The 25,581-nt window shown below is 37.1% G+C and overlaps 1 protein-coding gene across 1 annotated transcript in view; it reads left to right on the top strand.

Annotated features, from left to right (window-relative positions):
- LOC127661835 (CXADR-like membrane protein) overlaps positions 1-25,581 on the top strand; it is a 106,573-nt gene that overhangs the window by 56,348 nt on the left and 24,644 nt on the right. Inside the window, exon 2 of the mRNA XM_052152758.1 lies at positions 24,837-24,994. Coding sequence (XP_052008718.1) covers positions 24,837-24,994 — 158 coding nt within the window. The remainder of the gene's footprint in view (positions 1-24,836; positions 24,995-25,581) is intronic.

Genomic DNA, 25,581 nt, shown 5'->3' with positions numbered 1-25,581 from the left:
TTTCTGTGTAAAGTTGTATCAAATTTTACAACTTTGTTGCCATGACGATGTAACCCCAACAAGCCCTAAAACGACTGCAAAAATTATGATTTCAACAACTTTACAGCTCAAATAATACATGACTTTTAACAGAAGAATTAATGTATAAATTCTTTAATAAAATTCTAAGCTTCACATTTCTGCCTTTAAACACTCACATTCACTTCCATTGTAAGTGTCTCACTGTAACCAAAATTTTTGCTTTGTTTATATAAAAGGCGGACAACTCGAAATTAGTTTATGTGCTTATCAGCCTTATGCCCCAAATGCTGTCGATTGACCTTAACTTTACTTGTAAACACGAAATATTCCTTTCACCCTTAAGTACGTGCACATGAATGAGTGATGATTGCCACAAACAGCCAATGCGTGAAGCTTGGAGAGATTCAGCACGATTTACTTCTTGAGAGAAATTCAGAGTGATTTACTTCTCCGCTGAAGATCAAGAGATCATCATGAAAATATGAAGTATCTGAATATTTACACAGCATGAAAAAACACTGTTGCTGTGTAACTGAGGTGCGTTCTGGAAAAAATACCTGAAAACAATGTGTAATTTAATTTATAGGTTCACAATAAGAACACACAGCCTTATTAATTTTAAAAGCATACAAATCAATATATTTATCTAAAATGTAAAAGTGTTTACATTCATTTAAATTAAAAGCTCAATATAATTTAATGAAGTGAAAGCCATACCACTTTGTGTGATAGCCTACAATTGCGTTTTAACCAGAATATTTGTTCAGGTGGAAAGACTCATCACACAATCAATCTTTAAAGTGTCAGATTCACCTTACATACACTTCTGAATATATTCAGCATCATACACTGCATACAGGTACAGGATATAAAGAAATGCAACGAAACTCAATAATGCATTTTAATGCACTGTTCAAAAGATAAAAGGTTCCCCGATCTCTTATATAAACTGTCTTATAATATCTTAATATATAATGGCAAATGAGGGATGCATTCAGAGCTGTTTGAAAACAATGTTTATTTTTTTGCCATTTGACTATAGTGGCACAGAAATTAAAAAAATTAGATTTAATTTGTTCAATATTTACTCAAAATGAACCAAATAAATTGACCAAAATCTAAAACCTAAAAATTTAAAATTAACAAATATCTTCGGATTCATTGTTCTGGCCGACATACAGTATATCAGTCTATGACTAATATTTACAACTATATTATAACTGATGTTAAAGCAACAAGGTTTAACCAACTTTTGGATTTTTAAAATAATGCATGCTCTGAAATTTGAAATACTCCTCCTAGGAATTTCATGTTACAGGTACCAAATCAAGGTGACATCATACCAAGACATTGGTGAAGCTAAATTCCGAACGGATTTTTGATATATCGGACGGTGTTGCCATGGCAATGCAACAAAAGGAAAAAAAGGAAGTGTCTCATATCTTCTGCATGCATCGTGTGATTTACATCACAATTGAGCCAAATGTTTGGCCTTAGTTTTATAGTCAAAAGTTTATAGAGTTTTATAGTCAGAACAAGTGAAAAAGTCCTGAAGAAGTAATCCAAAGTATTTAAAATACGATAATGACCTTGAGTAATCTAACGGAATATGTTACAAATCACATTTTACATCATGTATTCTTTAATCTGTAGTGGAATACATTTAAAAAGTAACCCTCCCAACCCTGGGTATTATCTGGCTGACAAGATGTTCTTTTTTAACACCTTTAATGCTGTTGTAATACCGATTGGTTCTCCCATCAGAATCAGAATCAGCTTTATTGCCAGGTATGTGTACACATACGAGGAATTTGACTCAGGATTGTACATTGCTCATGATGTGCTTACTCATACAAAAATACAATAATAAAATAAAATCAGTGTAGACAACACAAAAGACAGTGTAGACAACACAAATATACACACTATGAACAAAAACAATAGACATATTGACAAATAGTGCTGTAACGCTTGAGCAACGAGGCAGACGAGGAGATGCGGATCCAAATGCAGTTTAAATTTTATTTAATAAACAAACAGGTAAACACACAAAGGAACAACCCACAATGGGGAAATAAAACATAAAAACAGTTAACTAAACACGATGTAAACAAACAGAGGACTCGGGAAGGAAACACACACCAGGCTAACATCAAACAACGATAGACAAGGACTGAACAAAGAAACAGGGTATAAATACATAAACATGGGAAAAAGGGGCCAATGAACGAACAGAACTCAAACAAGATAACAAGGTGATTAACAGAAGCAAAAGACAAACTAATGAGGACAGGTGAAAACAATGACAGAAAACACGAACGCTAACAAGGGGACTATGGAGTTACATAAGGGACTAAAGTGAAAACTAAGAAATGCAAAAGTGACAAAAATGGCAAACAAAAGGGCAACAGTGAAACAAGACAGGGTATACATAACAAGTGCAGTGATAAGAGTGCAAAGGATGCAGGAGTAAAGTTATTATTATCATTATTATGTACATGTCGGAGGTGAATGTGATATACATGCCTCGACATGTGCTACCCAAGCACAAAATTCTGTGGTGAGTTTAATAACACTCACACACGTGCAACAAAAGCATCGGTGGTTGTCAAACTATCCATGGACCAGTTCCGGACCAGGGCTTGCATGTGTAAGCTTGTCTGGGCATAGTTCAGTTACACTTTTTCCCAAAACACGAATCAGCAGCTTTTGGGTGAGCGCATTTTGTTGCGTCTTATTCAGTGTATTTATGCAAATTGTTTATCTGCTGGGTGCAGTCAAAACCACAGACTTAAAAAATGTCAAAGCTGTTACAGAAGTGATGTCAGCTCATATGCACAACCTTTTTTCACAAAAGATATACTGATGATCAAAACCAAAGCTTCAAAGAAAATACACAGGTTTCTCAATTATTTACTTATTATTCTCAATTATTTACTCTAGTGCTCATAAAAAGATTATGTGAAGTGTCACTGAACTTGCCTATGCGTAAATCCTGACAGGGTTCAGTGGTATACAGGTGTGTGTCAGCGTTCACAATACTGATCATCATCAAATCAGTTAATTCATTGTTTCTTATGATTATTTATTATCTGCACAATTATATGGCTCCTGTGTGCAAATTCATGTGTGCAGGACAAGAAAAGGCTAATTGTCCCATCATTGAATGGGAGGACATTAATAATAAAAAAGGAAAAACAGACATTATGCTACTTCTTAGTTTTAGGCTACATTATTTTGTGTAAAAAGAGAGTTCTACATTAGATTGCCATTGTTGTCTTATGTGCGTCGATATGGTAAAGATAAGCTTAAGCAGGTCTAAATATTCTTCCTCAGATTTCATAAACAATAACCCAAAATTGTATGTTTTTTATTTTTAAAGTAAAGTTAATTACAACCTATTTGTTAGTTGAGGGTGTGATATTTGTTCTTAACAAGGCATTTATAGCCAGACTCAAAGGGTAATTACATACTATTTTAATGTAAATAAATGCATAATATTTAGAGTTTTATTTATTTTACTCCCCCTCAAGGAGAGTACCTGCACTATTTTCTTCCACTTCAAGCACTGTGAACAATAATACAAAAGATCAGATATATGAAAGCTCTTTTCTACTTCTACTCTACTTCATGATACTGTCAACACATTATGCCAAGACATTGAAGATGCTAAATTGTGAACAGGTTTTTATATATCAAATGGCTTTGCCATGGCGAGGCATTGATTTAATGACAAAAAATGGGAAACAGGAAGTGTCACCTATCTTCTGTGTGCAATGTTTGATTTAGATCAAAATTGCTATGTATGTTTAGTCTTGGGGGCTTATCACATGGATTTGACTATTTTGGGTCACCGTCATAGCACCACCACCTGCCAGCAGGAAGTGTAGCTCTTACAACAGACTTAAAAATAATCCTCTTATATGTACTCAAATTGCTTCAAAATTGTTTAGAATAATATAAAATGCCAAATCCATGTGTGCACCTTACATTGTTTTCTGAAAGCCACCTGGTGGAAATGGACCAGTTGTGCTTAGGCCCGTCATCGCTGCCTGTAGCTATGTTTAATCTTGTCATCCATTTTTAACAAAAAATAGTTTTTTTCAATGATCCCAGTTTTCCAAGAGCATTAGCTATATTAGATGGCTGCATCTCTTTTGCTTTGCTGCAGCGGCTACATCATGACATTGCTGCAATGTCATGGGAATGTGCACAGCTTGCTGGTGTGTCTGCACTGTGAGCAGCAGAGTGTTGCTGCTCAGACCAGCTGTGGGAGTAAATGAGGGAAAAAAGGGCTCCTGGTTCCAGATTTGGGAGAAAAACACAGCAGTGCCTCCCTAGAGGGGCAGTCGACTGTGGAACAGTACTGCAAACAAGACATTCAGTCATCCACACCCAGCCCCAGCTCTGCTGCTCTAGTCTGTGTGCACAGAGTGTAGGCACAACGCCAGTCTCCACACAGGGACACGTGGCAGCCACTGCTAGGCCCTGCACTGGCCAGTGGACTGGAAAAACAAGACCTCCACTATTTATTTGTTTTCTTCTGTCCTTTAGGGAATGTGCATACCAGAAGGAAATGGGCCAAGTCCATCCAAATGTCTGCTTGTTGAACTTTGTGCCAAAAAAACTAGAAAACATGTGTCCCGTGGGGCAACGCTCTGTTTTCTAAGAAGAAAAGGAGTTGCTGAGGTGTGAAACTGTACCACTTCTCTTCATAACCAGACTTCTTCTATTCATGTTCACTTCATTTTAAGTTTCGAACCAGTCATTCTAGATTTAAGAACGCTTATACAAAAATCATGCGGTTTGTCCTCTTTTTTTTTTCTCTGAATGTTTTGCATCACACCCCTTGGCCTAAATTTACCCTTCACATCAATGAATTTCAAGAAAAATAAGATGCAACGTGACAACTAGGTCAGAACACCCTTTTTTAAATACACTTTTTTTCCTTTATTTTTTTAAATAAATGTACATGAGAAACAAATTTGCATGTATGATATTAAGAGATGTTTTAGGTTGATCTTTAGTTGTTGTTTTTTTTACCCCATTTGCATTTTTTTCTTTGTTTAATTCTAAATTTATATGAAAAAAACAATATACCTATGCCTAATTATATGATAACAACAATTGTCATACACAATTGTGCTTATCGAGTAAATATATATTGTTTCAAGGATGTTCAGATATATTCTTTGAAAGCAAGAGAATAACAATTATCAAAGGGGTCATTCAGACGGAACGCATTCTTATGCTAAAAAAGCTAGATAGCATCTCGAGACACACTTTTAAACATTGACGTTCCATTTAATCTGACATGGCTTCTAAAAACCACATTGCTCCTTTGTGCAATGTTGAGGAAAAGTGAGACACAGCGCAATTGCGCAAAGGCGATCATCAAGCATGTTTACATAAAAAAAAAAAAAAGGGAAAAATAGCACAGGCCCACACAACGCATTCGGTGTAAACAGCCCCTAACAATTATGTTGCACAATTTTGCTTTTCATGTAAATTTATATTGTTTCAAGGATGTTCAGATATATTCTTTGAAAGCATGAGAATAGCATCCGCTAATCAAGATGCAGTACAACATCTGAAAAGTTTTTCATTTATTTTTTTACTATGTAGAAGCAGTGTTTCAAAATTAAAGTTGAAGACAAGGTAATTTTTCTCTCTTTTAGTATTTATTATCATCCAAATTGAGATAGGAGGTCAAAGGGACCAAGGCAGAGAGTGAGACTGCGAGAGTGACCGAGGCAGAGCAAGCAAGGTCTCCTGGCTCATTGAAGAATCAAAGCTGCAGACCGTCAGTCAGAAAGCAGCAGTCTGCCCAGTGAGCTGGAGTCTCTCAGCCTGGCCTTTTAATCAGCCTTTAGGGAATGAAATATGAGGCTGCCACACCCGCCGCTCCAGCACCTCGTTCATCTGCTTTCAATCTTCTCTTCTTTCCTCCCCCGGATGTGGCCGCGTGGACATTCTTATCAGGGACAGAGTGGGAGGAAGCCACGCGCTGCCTGGGGGAGGGGGGAGAGAGAAACGTGTGGGTCAATGAACAGACGAAAGACAGCCTGACTTAAAGAGTGTAATATTACATATCATGAATGTCAATGAGCAGTGACAGAAAATAGTCATGTATGGAGTAGAATGGCAAAACTGCAGGTATCAGTTCCAATTTTACAGTGAATTCAGAGGATGAATACACTTCAATTAAAAGTCATCTCACAGAAATGCTTAATGGACAGTCCAGCTCACTAAGGGGTTGTTCAAACTGAACATGTTTTTTGTTTCTGTATGTGTCCAGTGGCGCCTGCAGCTGTATACGCACTGTGCATACCATGAGCGCTCCGACTGACCTGTGAAATATACACTCTGAGAATATTTCACCAATTATGAAATGTGTCCCGTAATTCTGTTGGCTGTTTAAAAGAACTAGCAATGCCCAATTTGTGAATGAATATTACTTTTTGTTTGGTTTGTTTCAATGAATTGCGGCAATTCGTTCAGAGCGCTCTCTCACTGAACAATTTGGAGCAGTTTCTCACACAGTAAAACAGTATCAAGATATTTCTGAATACAGCGCTGGATACAGTGTAAATTTACCTTGAATTGAGTCTGTTTTTAAGAAACCTAGTGATCTTACTGAATTCTTGGCAAAAAAAAACGAAAATCTGTATACACTGTGTCAAAAACTACAACCGAAAATAGAAGCCTAATTTCTCTTTTAGCCAAAAAACAATAATGGTATTTTTGGACAAAAATGTTAAGAGTCAGAATGTTGGCGCATTGCTAGTTTGCATTTTATTTTACTTTCTATATGAAAAATTAAAAGTGGACCCAATATTTTTTTGACACCTAGCCATGTGGATGTTTTTAAACACATTCAAGATTCCTCGATTTGCAGTCTTGTAATTTTGAACGAATTCCAAAATGACAGATTGCATTGTAGAAAAACACTATTCACAGTCCAATATCAGGGCGGTCACTGAGATTAAGCAAGTCGTTTTCGGCTGGTCATGTGATCCTAACATGACAGCCCCTATGAGGAGACACTCTACATGTAGAATAAAACAGCTTTTATAAGGTTACTGACATTGTATGACTGATCTCATGTAAATGGCCATGAGTTGGTGGTGGTGTAGTGGTCTAAACCACATAACTGGTAAACTGGTAATCAGAAGGTCGCTGGTTCGATCCCCACAGCCACCACCATTGTGTCCTTGAGCAAGGCACTTAACTCCAGGTTGCTTCGGGAGGATTGTCCCTGTAATAAGCATTTGGCGTCTGCCAAATGTAAATGTAAGAGAAAAACTTTTTAAATGAGGATGAAATGAATAAGTGCACCTTTAAAGGAGTAAGAATAAGAGAGATTGAAAAAGAGAAGATGTGGCTGTTTTTGTTCTGTGATAAGTTGACAGGACAGATAATAACCTGCTCTATTAGCAATCATCTGTGCTTTAATGGGACCTTCATATACTGTAATCCTCTGCTTTGCGTCGCCAGGACAGGTGGCGGTTTGTCACTGTCATACTGCTTCACATCAAATGCATGCTCATATTAGTGACACATAAAGCCTTGACACCGGCTCAACACCAGGGAAACAGCTGATGCCAGTGAAGCCTCTGATTGAACACACCTCATCAATCTCTTTTTCCTTTCTCCTCCCAACACTACTTCCTGCATCTAGCTCCTGTTGCAGTTGACCATCTCTTCTGTTGTCCTGTCAAAATGATCCACAGATGACTAGAGTAGTGTAAATTGGAAGACAGCTTCAATATTTCACTGCTGCATCTCGTCTCATGCCAGCCAATGGGAATGTTGGTGTTCCGTCTGTTGCTAATTAGCCAATGAGATGTGCAACATGGAAACTGCCCTGTCGTACTGTCATCATGTCTCATTCTCCTGTGTAGTCAAAGCCCAGCACTCCCATTCAGAGTATGTCTCCTCACAGGGATTGAAATGAGCACTCTGGGAAACCCTGTAGAGCAGTTTGTTTGTTCAATGATGGTGGAAAGCTTACAGATAAGACTTGGCTGGACTGATTCTCTGGGCACACGTACAGACATTGATGCTTTTATGTAGTAAGGGCTGTTCATGTTGTGCAACTATCTGCTACACAGTCAACCAGCTATGAATACTAGGGATGTTCAAAAATACATTTTCAAAATAGATCAGTCAGTGGGTTGCCTGAAAAACTAGTTGACGGCTAGTCTTAAGCAAGCCCTGTATAATTAGGCAGGTTGTGGGTTAACTTGATCCCCATTAAACTATGTTTTTTTAGGAGGCCTTCACACAAGGCACATTCTTATGTTTAAATAACAGGTGGAGCATTCAATATAGGTTAAGCTGAATCGACAGCATTTGTGGCATAATGTTAAATCATTTTAAAATAAGTAATTAATAAGTAACATTACTCATCCCTCATTTAAAAAACAAACAAATTCAGACTAAATAGGGCTGGACAATATGGAAAATTTCAGTTTTTTTTTTTTAGATTGTTGATGTCGCTATTGATCACAATATATACTTCATACCATTTATTGGTGGCAGAACTGCATTCCACATGTTTTTTAGTCCTCAAGAATAAATTAAACCTAACTTAGAGGGTAAGCTACCTTAAAGTACACTCAGTTTAGGATTTTATTTCCGGTGTGTGACCTCTTTTCAATAAAATTTTACCAATTTATCAACTTCAGTTGACATTTGACTCAAATGAAAGACTTTCTTGTAATGCTCACCACTCCAGCTCAGTAGGTGGCAGTATAAGCTGGACTGCCAACTGTCAATAAACATCAAAAGAAGAAGATATGTGACAGCGCTATGAATCATGAAAAAACTTGAACAAAATAGTACATAAATAAACAGCACTGGAGTTGTTGTTGTGTTCAATCGATAGCTGTATTGCATTGTCAGTGTTGTCTTGATCTGTACACAAAGATATCATATTAGCCAGAAAGCTAGCAGCTACCGAGACTCATCTGGTCTCATTACTGGATTCCATACAGAAGGGCTGCCTGCTAACAGGCGTAATATTTCCTAACCGGCTAATTCATGACTGTGATTCAGTTAGCTAGTTGTGTGTATAACTTTGCCAGACTGCTTGCGTTTTTTTAGTGACATGAAAACTTAGCGATCGACTAGATATATAATTTTTTCAAATAAATATAGATATAGTTCTATCGCCACAACCCTACTCCAGAGTATTGAATTATTTGTAATACCAAGCAAGAGCATGAAGCAGGGAAAGTAATTCACATTTGCATTGGCTAACTGCAGTAAAGGGGCATCCATTCAATCCAACCAATAGCTGTGTTACTCAGATACAGTTTGCAACTTAACTTCATACACCTAGTCAGCTGAATTTCCCATAATGAAAAAATTGCAGATAGCAGCAAAATGGGCCTGACTGCACAAAAGCATATTAAGTATTAATTCAGGGAGGTCACTGTTGAAATATAGCTCCTACAATGTGAGAGAAGATCAGACACTACCAGTTAGAAATGAAGAGACAGCATCAATAAAAAGAGGGAGATGGCCTTCCTTTTATGTGTCTCAGCTCAGGTGGAATGGTGCCCACTGTTGCTTTAAACATCAGGTAGTTGATGGAAGTCTGTTCAGTGGTTTGTGTGTAGGTTTTTTTTTTTTTTTTTTTTTGTGCTGGATAATGAATCTGTTTTGTGATGATTCAGCTGAAGTCATGAAAAAAGTTCAGAGACATTCAGAAGTAAAAAAAAAAATAGTTTACTTCTTAGTTGAGGACCTGAGAGGCAACTTTCCCTCTTTCCTGATAGCAAAAATGTATAGGAAAATGTATATTACTAATTGTTATATATACGGTATATATATATATATATATATATATATATATATATATATAGTTTATATATATATATATATATATATATATATATATATATATATATATATATTAGTTTAGGAGACTTCATTGAGTTCACATCTTTGTCTCAGGTGTTTATCCTAAAAATCCTTATGACATCTATTGACCAAATCAGTTTGGAAAATAATCATAATTTTTTCAGTTCCGTTTATTGATGCTAGTAGAGCAGAAATTACACACTTCAAGTTTAATTCTCTATTTCTCTCCATTTAATCTCATAGCTGTCTAGAAGAAACAACTGAAGTATGAAAGAGATCTCTTTTGTGATTGTTCCTTTGGGTGGGCTTGCATTGTGCATGTGCATTTCTGGATTTCTGTTTTTCACATTTACAGGTTTTCTAACATAAAATCCTTAAATATTTTGGCTGGCAAGTACTGTAAAGTCCAGGTGAGGAAGAGGGTGTATCTCTCTTTCTCTCTCTTTCCTTGACTCATAGTACTCCTCTGAGTCCAGGCCATCTGTTAGGATGTCATGGTCAGAAATAAACCTGAACTTTGTAGGGACATACGTGTCAGACATTGTGTGTGTGTGTGTGTGAGAGAGAGAGAGAGAGAGAGAGAGAGAGAGAGAGAGAGAGTGAGAGAGAGAATGTGTAGTGCTTTTCTTCATCAAGAATGCTTCCAGTAATAGGTAATTCCTTTTCATTTTCGCAAAATGAAATGTCTGCCAAGGAAAATAACAGACTGTCAGGTGAGCGTTTTAGTGAAAACAAAGGTGTCTAGATATCCTGGAGAAATGTGGCTGGTTTGTCATTCAGAAGAGATGAAAGGAATGTGCTTCTTCCATTAAAAAAAGGGTTTCCATTTACACAGATAGGTAATGTTTGATTTTGGAGGCACTAGGTTTTATACGCATAGCTGTTTTCTTCTGATACCCTCACACACATTTGTTTTTTTTATCATGGTGGGGACTTTGCTTTGACTTCTATTGTTTTTATACTGAGCAAATTATATTTTCATGAAACCTGTCAAGAACAAGTCTGGATAATTTTTAACCCAAAAATCAAAAGGATGAAATGGATTTGAAAAAATGAATGCAATTAATTCAGTAGTGTTCTTTTTTTCTTCACTTCCTGAAACTTCACTAATGTTTTTCCCCAATTTCTTTGGCAAAAATTGGCATATACAAATTTCCAGTAGGTACACACTCGACTCGACAGCTCATCCTAGCACAGTAAATGATTGTGTGGAGCAGTGGACGCTTATTTATTAGCAGTGTTGGTTGTAATTGGATAACAAAGTAATTAGATACTGTGATATAATTTCTTTTAGACACAAAAAGTAGTTTAATACTTTACATTTAAAATATTGTAATCAGATTACAGTTACTGTCTTTCAATGCAATTAATTACTTTGAAGTACACTACTTGGGTTACAAATATTTTTTACAAATATATTATTTAGGCGGTTTTGTAAAACATTTAAAATGTGAGTTCATTAGACGTCTGTTTGCATCTCTGTAACAGATGAAGATTGTGCAACATTGAACAAGGAGAAAATATACATAATTTATTGTTTATTTTATTATTTACATTTTATTGTTAAAATAATTAAAATAAAGTAATTAGTAAGTTGATTACTTTTTCAATGAAGTAATCAGCAAAGTAATCTGATTTTAATTTTAGAGAAGTAGATTTGTAGTGGATTTTAATTTTTGTATTTTTATACTGTTCATTACCCCCGACGCATGTCCCGGGCATAATAAACACAGGACTGGATTTACACACGACTGGATTTACTTTACAGTGAATAGAGACTTTATTTGCAAGTGGTGAGCAAGGTGTGGGAGAGATGCGGGCAAAATGCCATATCTCTTCACATAACCCAAAAAAATGCTCTCTCACTGTCATCTGAACCAGTGTCAAAAGCGAAACTGCACATGAGAATAATAGTAAAAATAATAGTTTTTAGATTTTAAACTTCAGCATATTAAACTTCAGCATTTAATTTTATTTATATCTGTATATATAGTGTCTAATAAGTCATTGGCATTGAACACTAAAGTTTTTATTTAAAATAAAGCTTGACATGAACTGAATCTGCCCATTTGATCCTATTATTTATAAACAAATAAAATTACAAATTACAAAATTACAAAAAAAAGAAAAACACTGGAAAATGGCAAAATATTTGCCAATTTTTAGCATGTCCACTTATGTTATGGCATATATTTCTACTTATACTTTTATCACAGATTAACTCTGCATTTTAAATACATGTACATATTTAAATCATTAAAATAAATGATGACTAACTAATTTCTTGCACATCCTTTGAGACAAATAATGTGGGAAAAAATTATAATCAATTAATATCTATAAAATATATAATAAATAGTTTAGTAATATATATTATATAAAATAAAATAATGCCATAATAAAATGATAATTATTATTAAATTATTTACTGTAATTAAAAGGAATTCATTATTTTTGACTCAATTTTAAATATTTAATATTTTTAAATACAAACAATTGTATTACAGTATTATTACTATATTACAGTAAAATTAAACATTTTAATAAATGTTTTGATTTTGATGTGTAACATATTTTGTGACATTCACCATAACAGTTGAGGTCAGAAGTTTACATACACTTAGGTTGTCATTAAAACAAATGTTTTAACCACTCCACAGATTTAGTATTAGACATCTACTTTGTGCATGACACAAGCAATTTTTCCAACAATTGTTATTGACTTGGACAGACAGATTGTTTCACTTTTAAATGACACACACAATTCCAGTGGGTCAGAAGTTTACATACACTAAGTTAACTGTGCCTTTAAGCAGCTTGGAAAATTCCATAAAATGATGTCAAGCCTTTAGACAATTAGCCAATTAGCTTCTGCTAGTAGGTGTACTGAATTCTACACATACTTGTGGATGTATTATAAGGCCTACCTTCAAACTCAATGCCTATTTCCTTGACATCATGAAAAAGAATTGTGGACCTTTACAAGTCTGATTCATCCTTGGGAGCAATTTCCAAGCACCTGAAGGTACCACCTTCATCTGTACAAACAATAGTATGTAAGTATAAACACCATGGGACCAGGCAGCCATCATACCGCTCAGGAAGGAGACGTATTCTGTCCCCTAGAGATGAACGTAGTTTTGTGCAAAAAGTGAAAATCAACCCCAGAATAACAGCAAAGGACTTTGTGAAGATGCTGGAGGAAACTAGGTAGACAAGTATCTATATCCAATGTAAAACGAGTCCTATATCGGATAATTTATGTGGACTTCTGGCCCATATTGTTGTTTTCATTATATTTTTTTTTCAATTACATTTTTTCAATGTTTAAATATATTTTCCAATTCAAACTTATGTGAAGAGACAACTATAAGTGAGCTATCCATTGATTTCCCAGAACATTATGGCTCTGTGGCACCATCAAAACATTGCTATATTTCTGCTATAGTCTTTAGCTACCCCAATGGTGTCTTTGGAGTCCTGTTTGTAAACCACTCGTGACGTAGAAATAGCAACACTAAATTCTATACAACAGCCATTATTTGGCAGACATTTTTTTCAAGTCTTTCTCACCCTGAAGGCATCTACCGATTAGTCTCTGAATGTGACAGTATATTCAAAAATTCATAGGCATAATTTAAATGTAAATGCCAAACATCCATTCTAAAACTGGCTTTGAGTGAGATGTCAGCCAAACTGTTGTGAGCAGGGTGTAGGCGTAAGGACTGAGCTTCAAATGTCCTCTATCCCTTTTCCATTTAGTCATGAGTATGGCTTAGGTTTACAAAGACAGTGAGAAGGAAGCAGGCTCTGGGAGTGTTCTATATGAGTTCCAATGTTTCAGTGTGCACAATACATTCACTGTGACGTTGAATTTTGAGAACATAGCCAGCCATTCCATGACCCAGCATTCCAGTGGGGACTTACTCCTTTGGTTTTACTCTAGTAAAAACAATTATTGCTTTCTTAGATACATATTAAACCCAGATTAAAAATGGTCTTAGAGCAAGTTGTCATTTCATTCGATAATCATTATGAATGATTGAATGTGTGTTTTGTCTACGCCTGAGCTTAACATGTGTTGTAAAAAGTATTGTGTAGTTATTTTGTGCTTTAATGAGAAGCAGATGAGGTTTTGAAAGTTCCAGTGGAGAAAACAATCTGCTATATTAGCTTTTTCGAGTGTGTTTGTCACAAAGACATTAGAAATTTGTGCCACAATTTCTTACACCCTGTACCAGGGTTGGTTAGTATGACAGTATATACTACAGTATGCTATGGTAGAATTATTCAAATATTTTGGCATGTTGTTTATACTGTGGTGGATATTTACACTTATATTAGTGAGCATGACTGCTTTACGGTATCTAGAAGTGAGAATTGTCAAGAACGGGTGAGGACCAAAGTGCTGGATGCAAAAATTTTAATCTTTTTTTAAAAAAAGACAAAACAAAACAGTAATCCACAGAATCCTCAGAGAAGGAATGCTGGAATCTGACTAGTAATCCACAGCTCTGACCAGTCCTTTTAGCTGGAGAGAGAGAGAGCTGGGAACGAGTCAGTCCTTCAGTGAGTCTAACAGAATGGATGCACAACTTGGATGGCAGTGCAGAGAGAGAGAGAGAGAGAGAGAGAGAGAGAGAGAGAGACATGAGCATCCAGATAACCGCAGAGAAAAAGCGAGGTCTTGAGCAGGGCAAGTGAGATCGTCCAAAAACCGACACAGACAAAAAACAGAGGAACAAAACAGAGAGGTGAGATACGAAGGTCTTGACTGAACAGGACAAACACTATGCAATGCTATGCAACAATCAGACAAACACTGAAGGAAGAGGGCAAGCTTAATAGGCCAGAGAAAATGAGCGACAGGTGGAGATAATGATAGCGGAGCCAGTAATTACTTTATTTCAATGAAACAATTACTGCCGCCAAACAAGTGAACTGTCAAACAGAAATGACAACAAATGCACATGGAAAACAAAAAACAAACATGGAATATTCACAGAGCAGCCGATCTAATGTAGAACCCATTCAAGTACAAAAAACATACTTTGAGTAATGTGAAAATGCAGAGCAAAGCAAGATATTTTTTTTTTTTTGAGAGTTGTTACATACATACATTGCAAAATACAGTACGAGTTTAGTTGTTTGTGGATGCCAAGCAACGTTCCAAGTTGTCCCATTAATAGAAAACTTAATTGATTTGAGGCAGAGACAGTTAAGCAGAGACAGACCACTGGTATTAAAATGAATGTGAGAAATTGGAATGCACAACAGATATTGCAAAGAAAGTCCCACCTTACAGATAAAAGAGATAATCACCTTTTAAATGCAGACATCACCTGTCAATCAACCCGAGACCATGTATGCGCATCAGCTGAACCAGCCTGATTTGTGTGTGTGTGTGTGTGTGTGTGTGTGTGTGTGTGTGTGAGTTCTGAGCTAAAGAAGCACAATTTATGGTACTATTGTTGTCAGATTTTACTGCTGATTTTAAAAATATTCTTTGATCATAATCTTGACCAAATATTTTGGAGATGTTGGTCTTTTCCCATTCAAGTAGAGAGGAGCTGTACTTTTCACATAGAAAATAGCTGCATCCAAAGATGGCCACCGAGTGGACTGACTTGCCTTGAAAGGACCTTTGTTTGTGGTCACCCATTTTATAAGATTTATTTTATTGTTTTGAGATTTAGTTTTTAAAATGTATTACATAATGTGAAGCCGTTTGCACTGATGCCAGACTAACCAATCATTTTGTATTGATATCATTTACTTTGAATTACCTTTTTTGTTTACATTTTATAAACTGTTTATACAGTCATTCCTTTGTTGTGTCCTTCATTGTTTTATCCATCTGTTTGTTTTCAAAAAAAAACTTTTATTACCACATGGTTAAATAATAGAAAATAAAAAATAAAAATCTGTAATTTCCAGCAAAATACTTTTTTATGTTATCTTATAATATATTGTATATATTTTGGTATATAACGTGATATAAATTTACTCATCACGTCATCTATCATTTTAATCATACTGCCCATTCCTACCCTCAACTATTCAAGGCCTATTGTTTACATTTATATTACAAAATTAGTGGCTGGGTTGCCACTTGATGTCCAATGTAAAATCTTGGTCTTGACGAAGCACACATACATGTACAAGTATTATTGTTGTTGCTTTGCAGTACTTTTGCTCACCTGGATTTGACAGAACCTCTCGGACATATTCAGCCAAGCATTCAAAAACAAAAAAGAAATGCTGTTTTATCTGTTAATTCTACCACCTGCCTGGAAGCGCTGTAGAACTCTGCTGTCCCGGAGGCACATGTTTTCTCATCTGCGACGGCAAATTATCATGTGTCAGAGAGAATCAGATGATGCGTACTATATGTCAGCAGTGCCTATGAATTCATTTTCATAAATGAATTGAATTGAGTTGAGCTGTAAGATAGGACACTGGAAAATCAACATCACAGTCCTGAAGAATCAAGCTGGGAGTCCCGAATTGAAGTGAAGTGTTAGATGGTTCTGCATCCTTTAAAGGAGGGATATCATTGAAAAATGGAATTTCCATGCTCTTTTGAAATAAAGAGCTCAATGTACGTAAAATATGCACAAAGTAAAGCTCACTCCCCAGTCCAGAGATCAAAAACAGGTCATTCAGAAATCATTATTGTTATGATGTCAGAACAGATGACCACCCACATTTAAATAAATTATCATCAGCTATTCTGTATACAGCTGCCTGTAAATGGAAAATACATGTACTGCACTGATGAACAACAGTGTGAACAAAGCTGGTATAGGGGGTTAGCCAATTGTAACAGAGGTGTTCCCTGTCTATCACTCATTGACGTTGTGTCGATGTAGTGACACTAGGGGTTCGATCTTGAGAGCCCCAATCACCTTTGCTTAAAATAGATAAGGCTAATGAGAATTGGCGAGTGGAATTTGCATGTCACTCTCCGCCCCGGACATACGGGTATAAAAGGAGATGCCGTACATTATTCATTCAGATTTTTTCTTCGGAGCCGGATGCATGTAATGTGTTCTTCCTCTCACCTTTCGCTACGCTCCTGGATTATACGGCACATATCAGCAGTCACCCTCACACAGTAGAGTGTTGTGCTTCCCCTGGGCACTTCTGCAGCCAAGTCTGCCGGTGCTAAAAGAGATTATTCAAAAGAGTATATATTCTTCTAAAAGAGCTCACGCAAAGCTTGGCATCTTTTTAAAGATGTCCTTCCACGTTTGCGCTACTGGATGTGGACGTAATCTCTCCCCTCTGGATATCCATGAAATCTGTCTCAGGTGCTTGGGTGCCATTATCCCGAGGCAGCTTTCGTGGAAGTGTCGTGTTCTCATTGCGAGAACATGCCCATGAGAACGTTAAGGTCTTGTCTCACTTCCTTCTTAAGCAAGGAGCCACCGTGGCTGCTCCCCAGCCCAGTCGGCAAGCACGGTGGGTGTTCTGGATGTGGACATGGGAGTGTTTCCCATCCCTGAATGTCGACAAAACAAAAGAGATGGTTGTTGACTTTAGGAGAGCACAAGGTGAACACACTCCGCTGAACATCGACGGCTTCTCTGTGGAGATCGTCAAAAGCACCAAATTCCTTGGTGTTCACTTGGCGGAGAACCTCACCTGGTCCCTCAACACCAGCTCTATCACCAAGAAAGCCCAGCAGCGTCTCTACTTTCTTCGAAGGCTGAGGAAAGCACATCTCCCAACCCCCATCCTCACTACATTCTATAGAGGGACTATTGAGAGCATCCTGAGCAGCTGCATCACTGCCTGGTTTGGGACTTGCACCGTTTTGGAACGCAAAGCCCTGCAGATGATAGTGAGGACAGCTTAGAAGATCATTGGGGTCTCTCTTCCCTCCATCAAAGACATTTACAAAAAACACTGTATCCTCAAAGCAACCAGCATTGTGGACGACCCCACACACCCCACACACCCCTCACACAAACTCTTTACCCTCCTCCCGTCTGGCAAGAGGTACCGAAGCATTCGGGCCCTCACGGCCAGACTGTGTAACAGCTTCTTCCCCCAAGCCATCAGACTTCTCAATACTCAGAGACTGGTTTGACACACACGTGTCCTGAGTTGCACTTTAATTACTGTCACTTTATAACTGTCTGCTACATCAATAACTGCTATGTGCATAGAACACTATCTCATAGTATGTTATGTTTACATTTTAGAAACTGTCATCTTTTTGCACTACTGAGTACTGGTCGAGCTGCACTGTCTATTGTCCTGTTCATTGTCAGTAATTTGTTGTACTGTCCTGTACTTTTTGCACATGTTTGCACGTGCACTTTATATAGGTATATTTAGGTAGTTTATATAGGTATTTTATTTCGTTGTGTAGTCTCATGTGGTCCTATGTTGGTCCTTTGTTGTTTTTATGTAGCACCATGGTCCTGGAGGAACGTTGTCTCGTTTTGCTGTGTACCGTACTAACTGTATATGGTTGAAACGACAATAAAAACCACTTGACTTGACTTGACTTGAAAAGGATGCATTGTCTCGTTTGTTCTTATGAAGGAATTTTAGGAGACACCTCTAATATGATTTTGATACTTTGTGAAACATTTACATTTATGCATTTGACAGACACTTTTAACCAAAGCCACTTAGAGTGCATTTATGTGCATTGTGTTATTTGCATTGCTAGTGCCATGCTCTACCAGTTGTGCTACAGGAACTCTACAGGAGCTACATGAACTCTTAAGGACATGATAACAGGTACAACACACTTAAACAAAACCTCCATTAACAACCTGTTAGAGCCCTTATTGATTACGGTGTTCAATTAATGATGAAATCAGTTTCATTGTGTATTAATTAACATGCCTGCAATTGTCCATGAGCCTTGACAGATAGAGAGCCCATGAGAGATCACAGAGAGCAAAACAAACAGCATTAAGAACATAAGCCCCTCTTGATCTGTTCTTAAAGTAAGGCTCTTTAGAGCAATTGTCTTAGAGGTCAAAGGTTCTCAGGTTAGCACATAGCTGATGTAGAGCATCTAATTTTGGACAACAGAAAAGTCAAACACTGAATTGAATGAGTTGATTTTGAAGTACTTTTCTGCTGGTTACTTGGTTAACAGGCTGAAGAGGGATTATTTTGTAGTATTAAATATGTAGTATCTAGTTTAGATTCTAATTCAACCACCCTGGAAGTGGATGTGTTGGCCAGCACTGTGGATTCAATTATGAGATTATACTTATTAGCAGTCATTGTAATCTCCTTGTGCCTGGCTTTGTTGTAAAAGGAAAGCTGTACATTAGATTTACAGGCATTCAGGTTGAAGGGTTAAGAAGTTTAAGAGTGGTTTGGAGAGCAGGGTGGTGAATGATTTTAGGTATTGGTTCGTGTATGTTGGTTGGTGTATGGTACGTTGACAAGTAGGCTACAGGAGATGCTTTCTGATGTATGAAAGAGTATGAAAGAGTGGTTGAATTTAATGGAGCACAGCTCCCCCTAGGGCATTTTCACAGAACTCTTTCTCTTTCTGTTCACTTTTCTTTTTTATAGCTATTTAATCAAGCCAAAAATGACCAAATGCAGTCAGAATGAACACATGACAAAGAGACATGCTGTGGATGTGCAAAAAGATGCCATGGAAAGGTAAACTATACTTATCTTAAATACTTTTGGCTCCTTTGTTTCTTTGAAGATCCTTTTAATCATTTGGCAGATTAAAGTGACTTACAGTGCATTCAAGAACAACATTTGTTCAACACTGTATGTGTGTTTCCTCAAAATCAAACCAATGACCTTCGTGTTGCTAATGCTATGCTCTACCAGTTTAACTTCAAGAACCAATAATGCGCCAATTTTCCAATAACTGTCAGAGATCAGTCAAGTTCATTGCAGTCCACCACTCAAAGATCACTCTCCCCAGAATTCTAAATCACAAACACCTGGTCATCACTTATCACCTCATCAGCCAACTCATAAAAACACTCACCTTGTATCCAGTCTTTGTCAAGCCTCCAACAGGAACAGACCATTTCTCCCTGAGTCCTGATATCGCCGTCGATCCTGAAAACCTGAGTATTCCGTTTTCTTACCTGATTCATACTAACCCTATGCACTGTTGTTCTGCCATTTCCAGATCACTTATCCGATTCCTGAACCCTTGTCTGAGATCTGATCAAACCGGCCCGATTGCTCCTAGAAAAGAGAAGGAGTTAACGAACTGATACAGAGTGAATGTTCTACGATCCAAGTCATTTGGATTTCCAGTTGTTCTCCGTGCAACGAACTATCTTCACTAAACCAGCACCTGAAAAGTCACCTGATACTTACCTTTCACCTTCTATACTTGAATAAAACTATATTTGAATCACTTACCTCTGATCTCCTGGTCTCTACCCTGACAATAACAGCATGCTGATATCCATCTGTCTTTCCTCACGCTGTCTATGCAACTAAAAAGGAAACAGAAAGCCCTGTTTTTTTTTTTTGTTTTTTTGTATAGTGCTTTTCACAACACACAATTTCAAAGAAGCTTTAAAGAAAATTATGCTTTAACCGAAAAATCTGTAATATAGTAATGTCTTTGAGTCATAATAGTGCAATTTAATAAGAAAAAAAAAACATGATTGTAAATTGTGCCTTAAAATAAGTAATAGAAAATAATTATATTTATATTTTGACCCACAGTGAGCAAGCTTAAGGTGACTGTGTTGATGTTGGTTAATAGAGAAAAATAACCTTGGGCAAAACCAGGCTCACTGTGGGGGCCAGCTCCCTAGTAAACTAAGTAAGTGTTAGGTGCCAATGTTTAAACAAAACGATTTTGTATTAACTGTAATATTAAGACCTACAGTCTTAGAATTTAAATTCTTAATTAACTGCGAAAAGTGCAAACAGATGCAATGTCCTTTGTTATTTGGCAGTTCCCAAATCCATCATCACACTATTCTTCATTCTAGCCTGAACCCCTAAGTAGTATTTATACCAATGTGAAAAATTTCTATCCCTGCTGAAAACATCTCAAAACATATTAAATAAGGTGGTTTGCTGGTAGTTTGGTGGTTTTAGAGGAGTTTGGGGCACTTGTTAGATGGTCAAGCTGGAAAGCCAGTTGGCAGACCGGCTAAACCAACTGAACACCAGCTTTGCAAGGCTGTGATAGCAGCAAGAGTAGATAATACCAGCTTCTGCAGGCTGGGAGACCAGCAAAACCTGCTTAAACCAGCTAAGACCAGCAAACCACTTTAGGCTCATTTAAGCCAGTCTTTTCAGCAGGGATGAAACCTCCTTGCTGGTAGTATAACAGATATTTTTGCTGCTGAGCCTTACCAACCTTGGAGAATGAAATTAAAACAGCTTTTTATCTTGTTATTTGATATCTTGCCAGCTTGTTCCAGTATTAATGTGATATCCATTCCATAACTGATAACAGGCAAGAAGTGACTCAGCAAGCTAAGGCATATTGTGTGTGAGAAAATGTGCAGTCTGTATGTACAAAGAGCAAGGGACTGATATTTAGGCCTAAGAGTTCAGATGTGGGTGAGAGAGAAAGAGGGGATTTAGCTCTTAGCAGCACAGAGCCAAACCAAAGTGAAATTCCAAGGTGACCCAGTCTGACCCGGCAGACTCCAAATTAAATGTCTTGTCTCTGCCTCTTTTCATCACAGACAATTAGGAAAAATATTTAGTATAATATAATAGTGGTTGACCAACATGGGCTTTTCAATACTTATACCAATATGTAAGTGTATAATTTCTGTGACACTAGCTCCACCAAAGAGAATCGCAAAAATAAACTTTATTTTCAAACAGCTTCTGTGAATTTGTCCCATGTCTGCCATTGATCGAATGAAACAATCTCGTTCCAAACTCCTGCCTTATGCCAGTTTACTTCTCCAGAACACACATATCTCTCCTTGTGTTTCAGACTCAGTGGAGATCACACCAGATGATGGAGGGTACAAGATGCACATTAAAAAAACATGAGCAGTGCTGACTGCAGGGGTGCTCCATGCTGCTTCTTTCGGCTGACTCATGGTTTTAGTTTGACAGTTTCACGCAAAGAGACAGAAAGCCATGGATACTCTATAATTTCTAATTCATCAGACTGCCTGGAGTCTGTTGAGTCCATTGAAACCATAGAGCTGAATAAAAAACTCACCATTAATGATAATGACTCCAGGATATACCCTCTCATTAAACTGCTCCACCATGCCACACAACTCCGAGCATTTGCAGGTTCTATGTATATATTAACATTTCCATATTACATTAAATCTGCAAAAGAACTCTCAATGTTAAAAGGATAATGTGATCAGATGGAATATGATTTTTTAACAGTTGTACCATACACTTTTAAGGCTTTTTTCCTCACTTTTATTTGTAGGATCAGATAAACATCTCAAGTTGTCCATATTAGCAACAGTGCTCAATGTGTTGGAGCACATGCACTAACCGCTAGACAATCCATATGCTATTAGTGTGTACTGTATATGGTTTTATATCTTTTAAAACAAGCTCCAAAAATGTTTGCTTGAAGATGCGAAACTCATAAGTGTCAGACTAAAGTAACCTGCCTGCATTAGTATCAAGACTCAGTGTATTGAAGCATATACACAAACCTCTGGGCCACGGCTCTGACAAACAACATGTTTGTCAGAGATCAGTCAAGTTGTAAAAATGTTTGTTTAAAGAAGTGAAGCTGCATTAGAATATCCATAATTTCCTACTATATGGTATGCCTGAAAACAGTTTGCCAATGGAGTAGTATGTCTAAATCCTCAGTATTCATAATTGGAAGCTGAGGAGACGTCATGTTCAAAACGCTGGATTTCAAAGAATGGCAGTGAACCGCCAGTCGCATGGCTCTTTTGGCAGTAAGTGCTATACAAGAAAGATGTTCCTTGTGCTTTAACGGTGCTTGTTTAACAAAACCAGAGTAGATTGCTTTCCCTTTTGTATTACTTCATATATTCGGGTCAGGGGTCAATACCCACATCCCCGGAAGAAATATGTCAGAAATCTACTCACCTGCATTCCTAAAGAACTTATTGTTTTACAGTGAAGTGTGTCTTTCATCAAACACAGTTTTGTTTTCTGACAATACGCAATTTCAGTCCATATTTTGGAGAACATATGCTAACCACTAGGCCATGGCTTTAACAAACAATGTGTTTTTGGAGCATATGAGGCTTTACATCATGACAGCATGCTCCAAAATCATTTGTTTTAGGAATTGTTTTTGTGAAACCATGACAAAAGAAAAATTCTTCCAAAAAAAAAAAAAAAATATTCATAATCTTTCATTAAAATATAAAAACTTACTCTTACTCAGAAATGCCTTTCCTTTTCGCCTGATGTCACTTAGCCCATGTATGCTGTTGAATAATATTAACCATTTGCCAAATAGCTATTTAGTCAATATTTTTAGAAAACATTATTTCTCCTTTCTGGTATGCAATACTCACTTCTCATGATCAAACAAATTCCAGTGAATAGTCCTGTCCTAGGTTTTTCTTGTTGAATATCCTGTTACCCATGGAAATACATTATGTTACATAAATTAAATGGGTTTTAACTGGCAACTAACATTAGATGTGTCCCAAATAACGTATTATACACTGTGCACTATTGCATTCAGCCATCCAGTGAATTAATTTTCAAAATGTTATATCGTCAATAGCACTAACATTTTCTTTAATACACGTAAACATTAACATTTTTAAAGCTGAAGGAGGTGAATTGTCAAACACATGTGGCATGTCGCCACTAGATTTAGCACATTAGCCAACCTCAACTTCTTCACAGAAGTTTTTCTATTTGCCATATTCTCCATTAATTACAATTGTTATGTCAGGCCCCCTCATAGTCCCCCTCTTCTACAAAGAGCCTATTGACTTTAACGTGTCGAAGTCCACTAACAACTAGGTTACTCTCATACATGTCAGTTAGCTAATTATGAGCCATGCTTTCTTCGCGACATGTCGCTTACACATTCTCAACATGAAGTGCAGATTGCCAAATGAGCACAGCCAGACAAAACACTCTTAAAACACACACGAGTGCTTTTCTGACACATCCGTCAAGCCTTAGCTTGTACTTAGCAATGCAGTCCAGTATGCACTGTCCTTTCTCAAGGGTCGGAGAGCTAATAGGAGAAAATGTCATAATATTTACACAAGCCGGATATATCACCATGCTGGCATCATTTTAGCAACTGTTGTATGGTTGAAATGTCTGCAGATATTTGTGATAATTAACAGCAGATTAAGTACAAAGTTATTCTAATGCCAGAACGCCAAATATATCTGTTGGTTTTGCTCATGTAAGACCAGTGATGCATTGAGCTATGTGGCATTGTTTGCACTGCAAGGTCATCTCACCAGGTGGAGGGAATTGTGTATCTCATCCTATTCTTGGCCCCCGTGGGACCTAACTAGTCTGTAAATCCTCACGACGCCTGTCTGTAATGCTACTCAAGCCTCCAGCGATGTCCAATAGCCTACAGTAAATTACCCAGTGTCCCAGTGGCAGAAAGGAGCATACATTCATAGAGGCTGTATGCCAAATGGAGTATTGGAAATGGACTTACAGTCTCATGGCCTTTGCCAGTGTGTGTCCGTGAAGTCCACAAGACAGTAGGGCAGTGCTGGAGTGGGACTCATATTCAGCCCAGGAGTTTCATGTCCCATTCCAAACCTTGTAAATTTTTAGCTCTCTATTTCTTCATACCACATCTAGCATTTGAGATATTTCAGTTCAAATCACTTTTTGAACAGGCACACAATCCAACTTTTCAGTCTTTTGTATTTAAAACATTTTATGTGTTCCATTGTGTCCCATTTTTTCATTTTATGATTTAGATTTCATAATTTGTCCTAATGTGATTTTCTCACCATTCCATTGCATATTGTATGGTAATGTTCTGTTTTCTCCTTTCTCTACAGTGCTGGTGAGCTTGCTCTCGACCAGGGCTCAAACTGAGATGAAGCGGGTTGTCGGGGACAATGCAACATTGCCTTGCCATCACCAGTTCTGGCAGTCGAATGGGCAGACACTGGACATTGAATGGCTCCTTCAGAAACCCAACGTCAAACAGCGTGTGGTAAGAGAGCTCCTCAAAATCAAATCTTGTTTATATAATTTCTGTCTCACTGTCTGTATCAACATCTCCACCCTCTTCGCTTTGCATTAATATCTCTCTTTTTTTTTTTTTTTGCATCAAAATTCTCATTCGATCTGTCTGTCTTTTTGGTCTCACACCTATTTACTCATCTATATGTGTGCTTCTCTTTTTTACTTGTAAAGAAATGTTTAAAATCATGACCACTCACGTAAGATGAGACCTAGTGATATCAGTAACCTTATGAAAGCTGTTTTATTCTACATGGAGCGGGTCCCCTCATGGGGGCTGCCATTTTAGAATCACATGACCAGCCGATTACTACTCTATTAATCTCAGTAACCATCCTGTTATTAGACACGTTAACTCTGGAATTAAATGAATCCTGCCTGACTGTGAAATGTGAATTTCTACAATGACACTGATAATTGAAAACGATTGCTTTTGAATGATTGCTTTTGAATGATATAAGTCTAAGATGATTGTAAAGGGATTAATGGAAAGGAGGAGGCGAGAACCGGCTTGATAATATAAATAATATTTTAATGTAGAACTAAACAAAAAGACAA

This window comes from Xyrauchen texanus, chromosome 21 (assembly GCF_025860055.1).
Source record: "Xyrauchen texanus isolate HMW12.3.18 chromosome 21, RBS_HiC_50CHRs, whole genome shotgun sequence".
In the NCBI taxonomy this organism is placed as follows: Eukaryota; Metazoa; Chordata; class Actinopteri; order Cypriniformes; family Catostomidae; genus Xyrauchen; species Xyrauchen texanus.
This window is presented reverse-complemented; position numbering and strand designations above follow the sequence as displayed.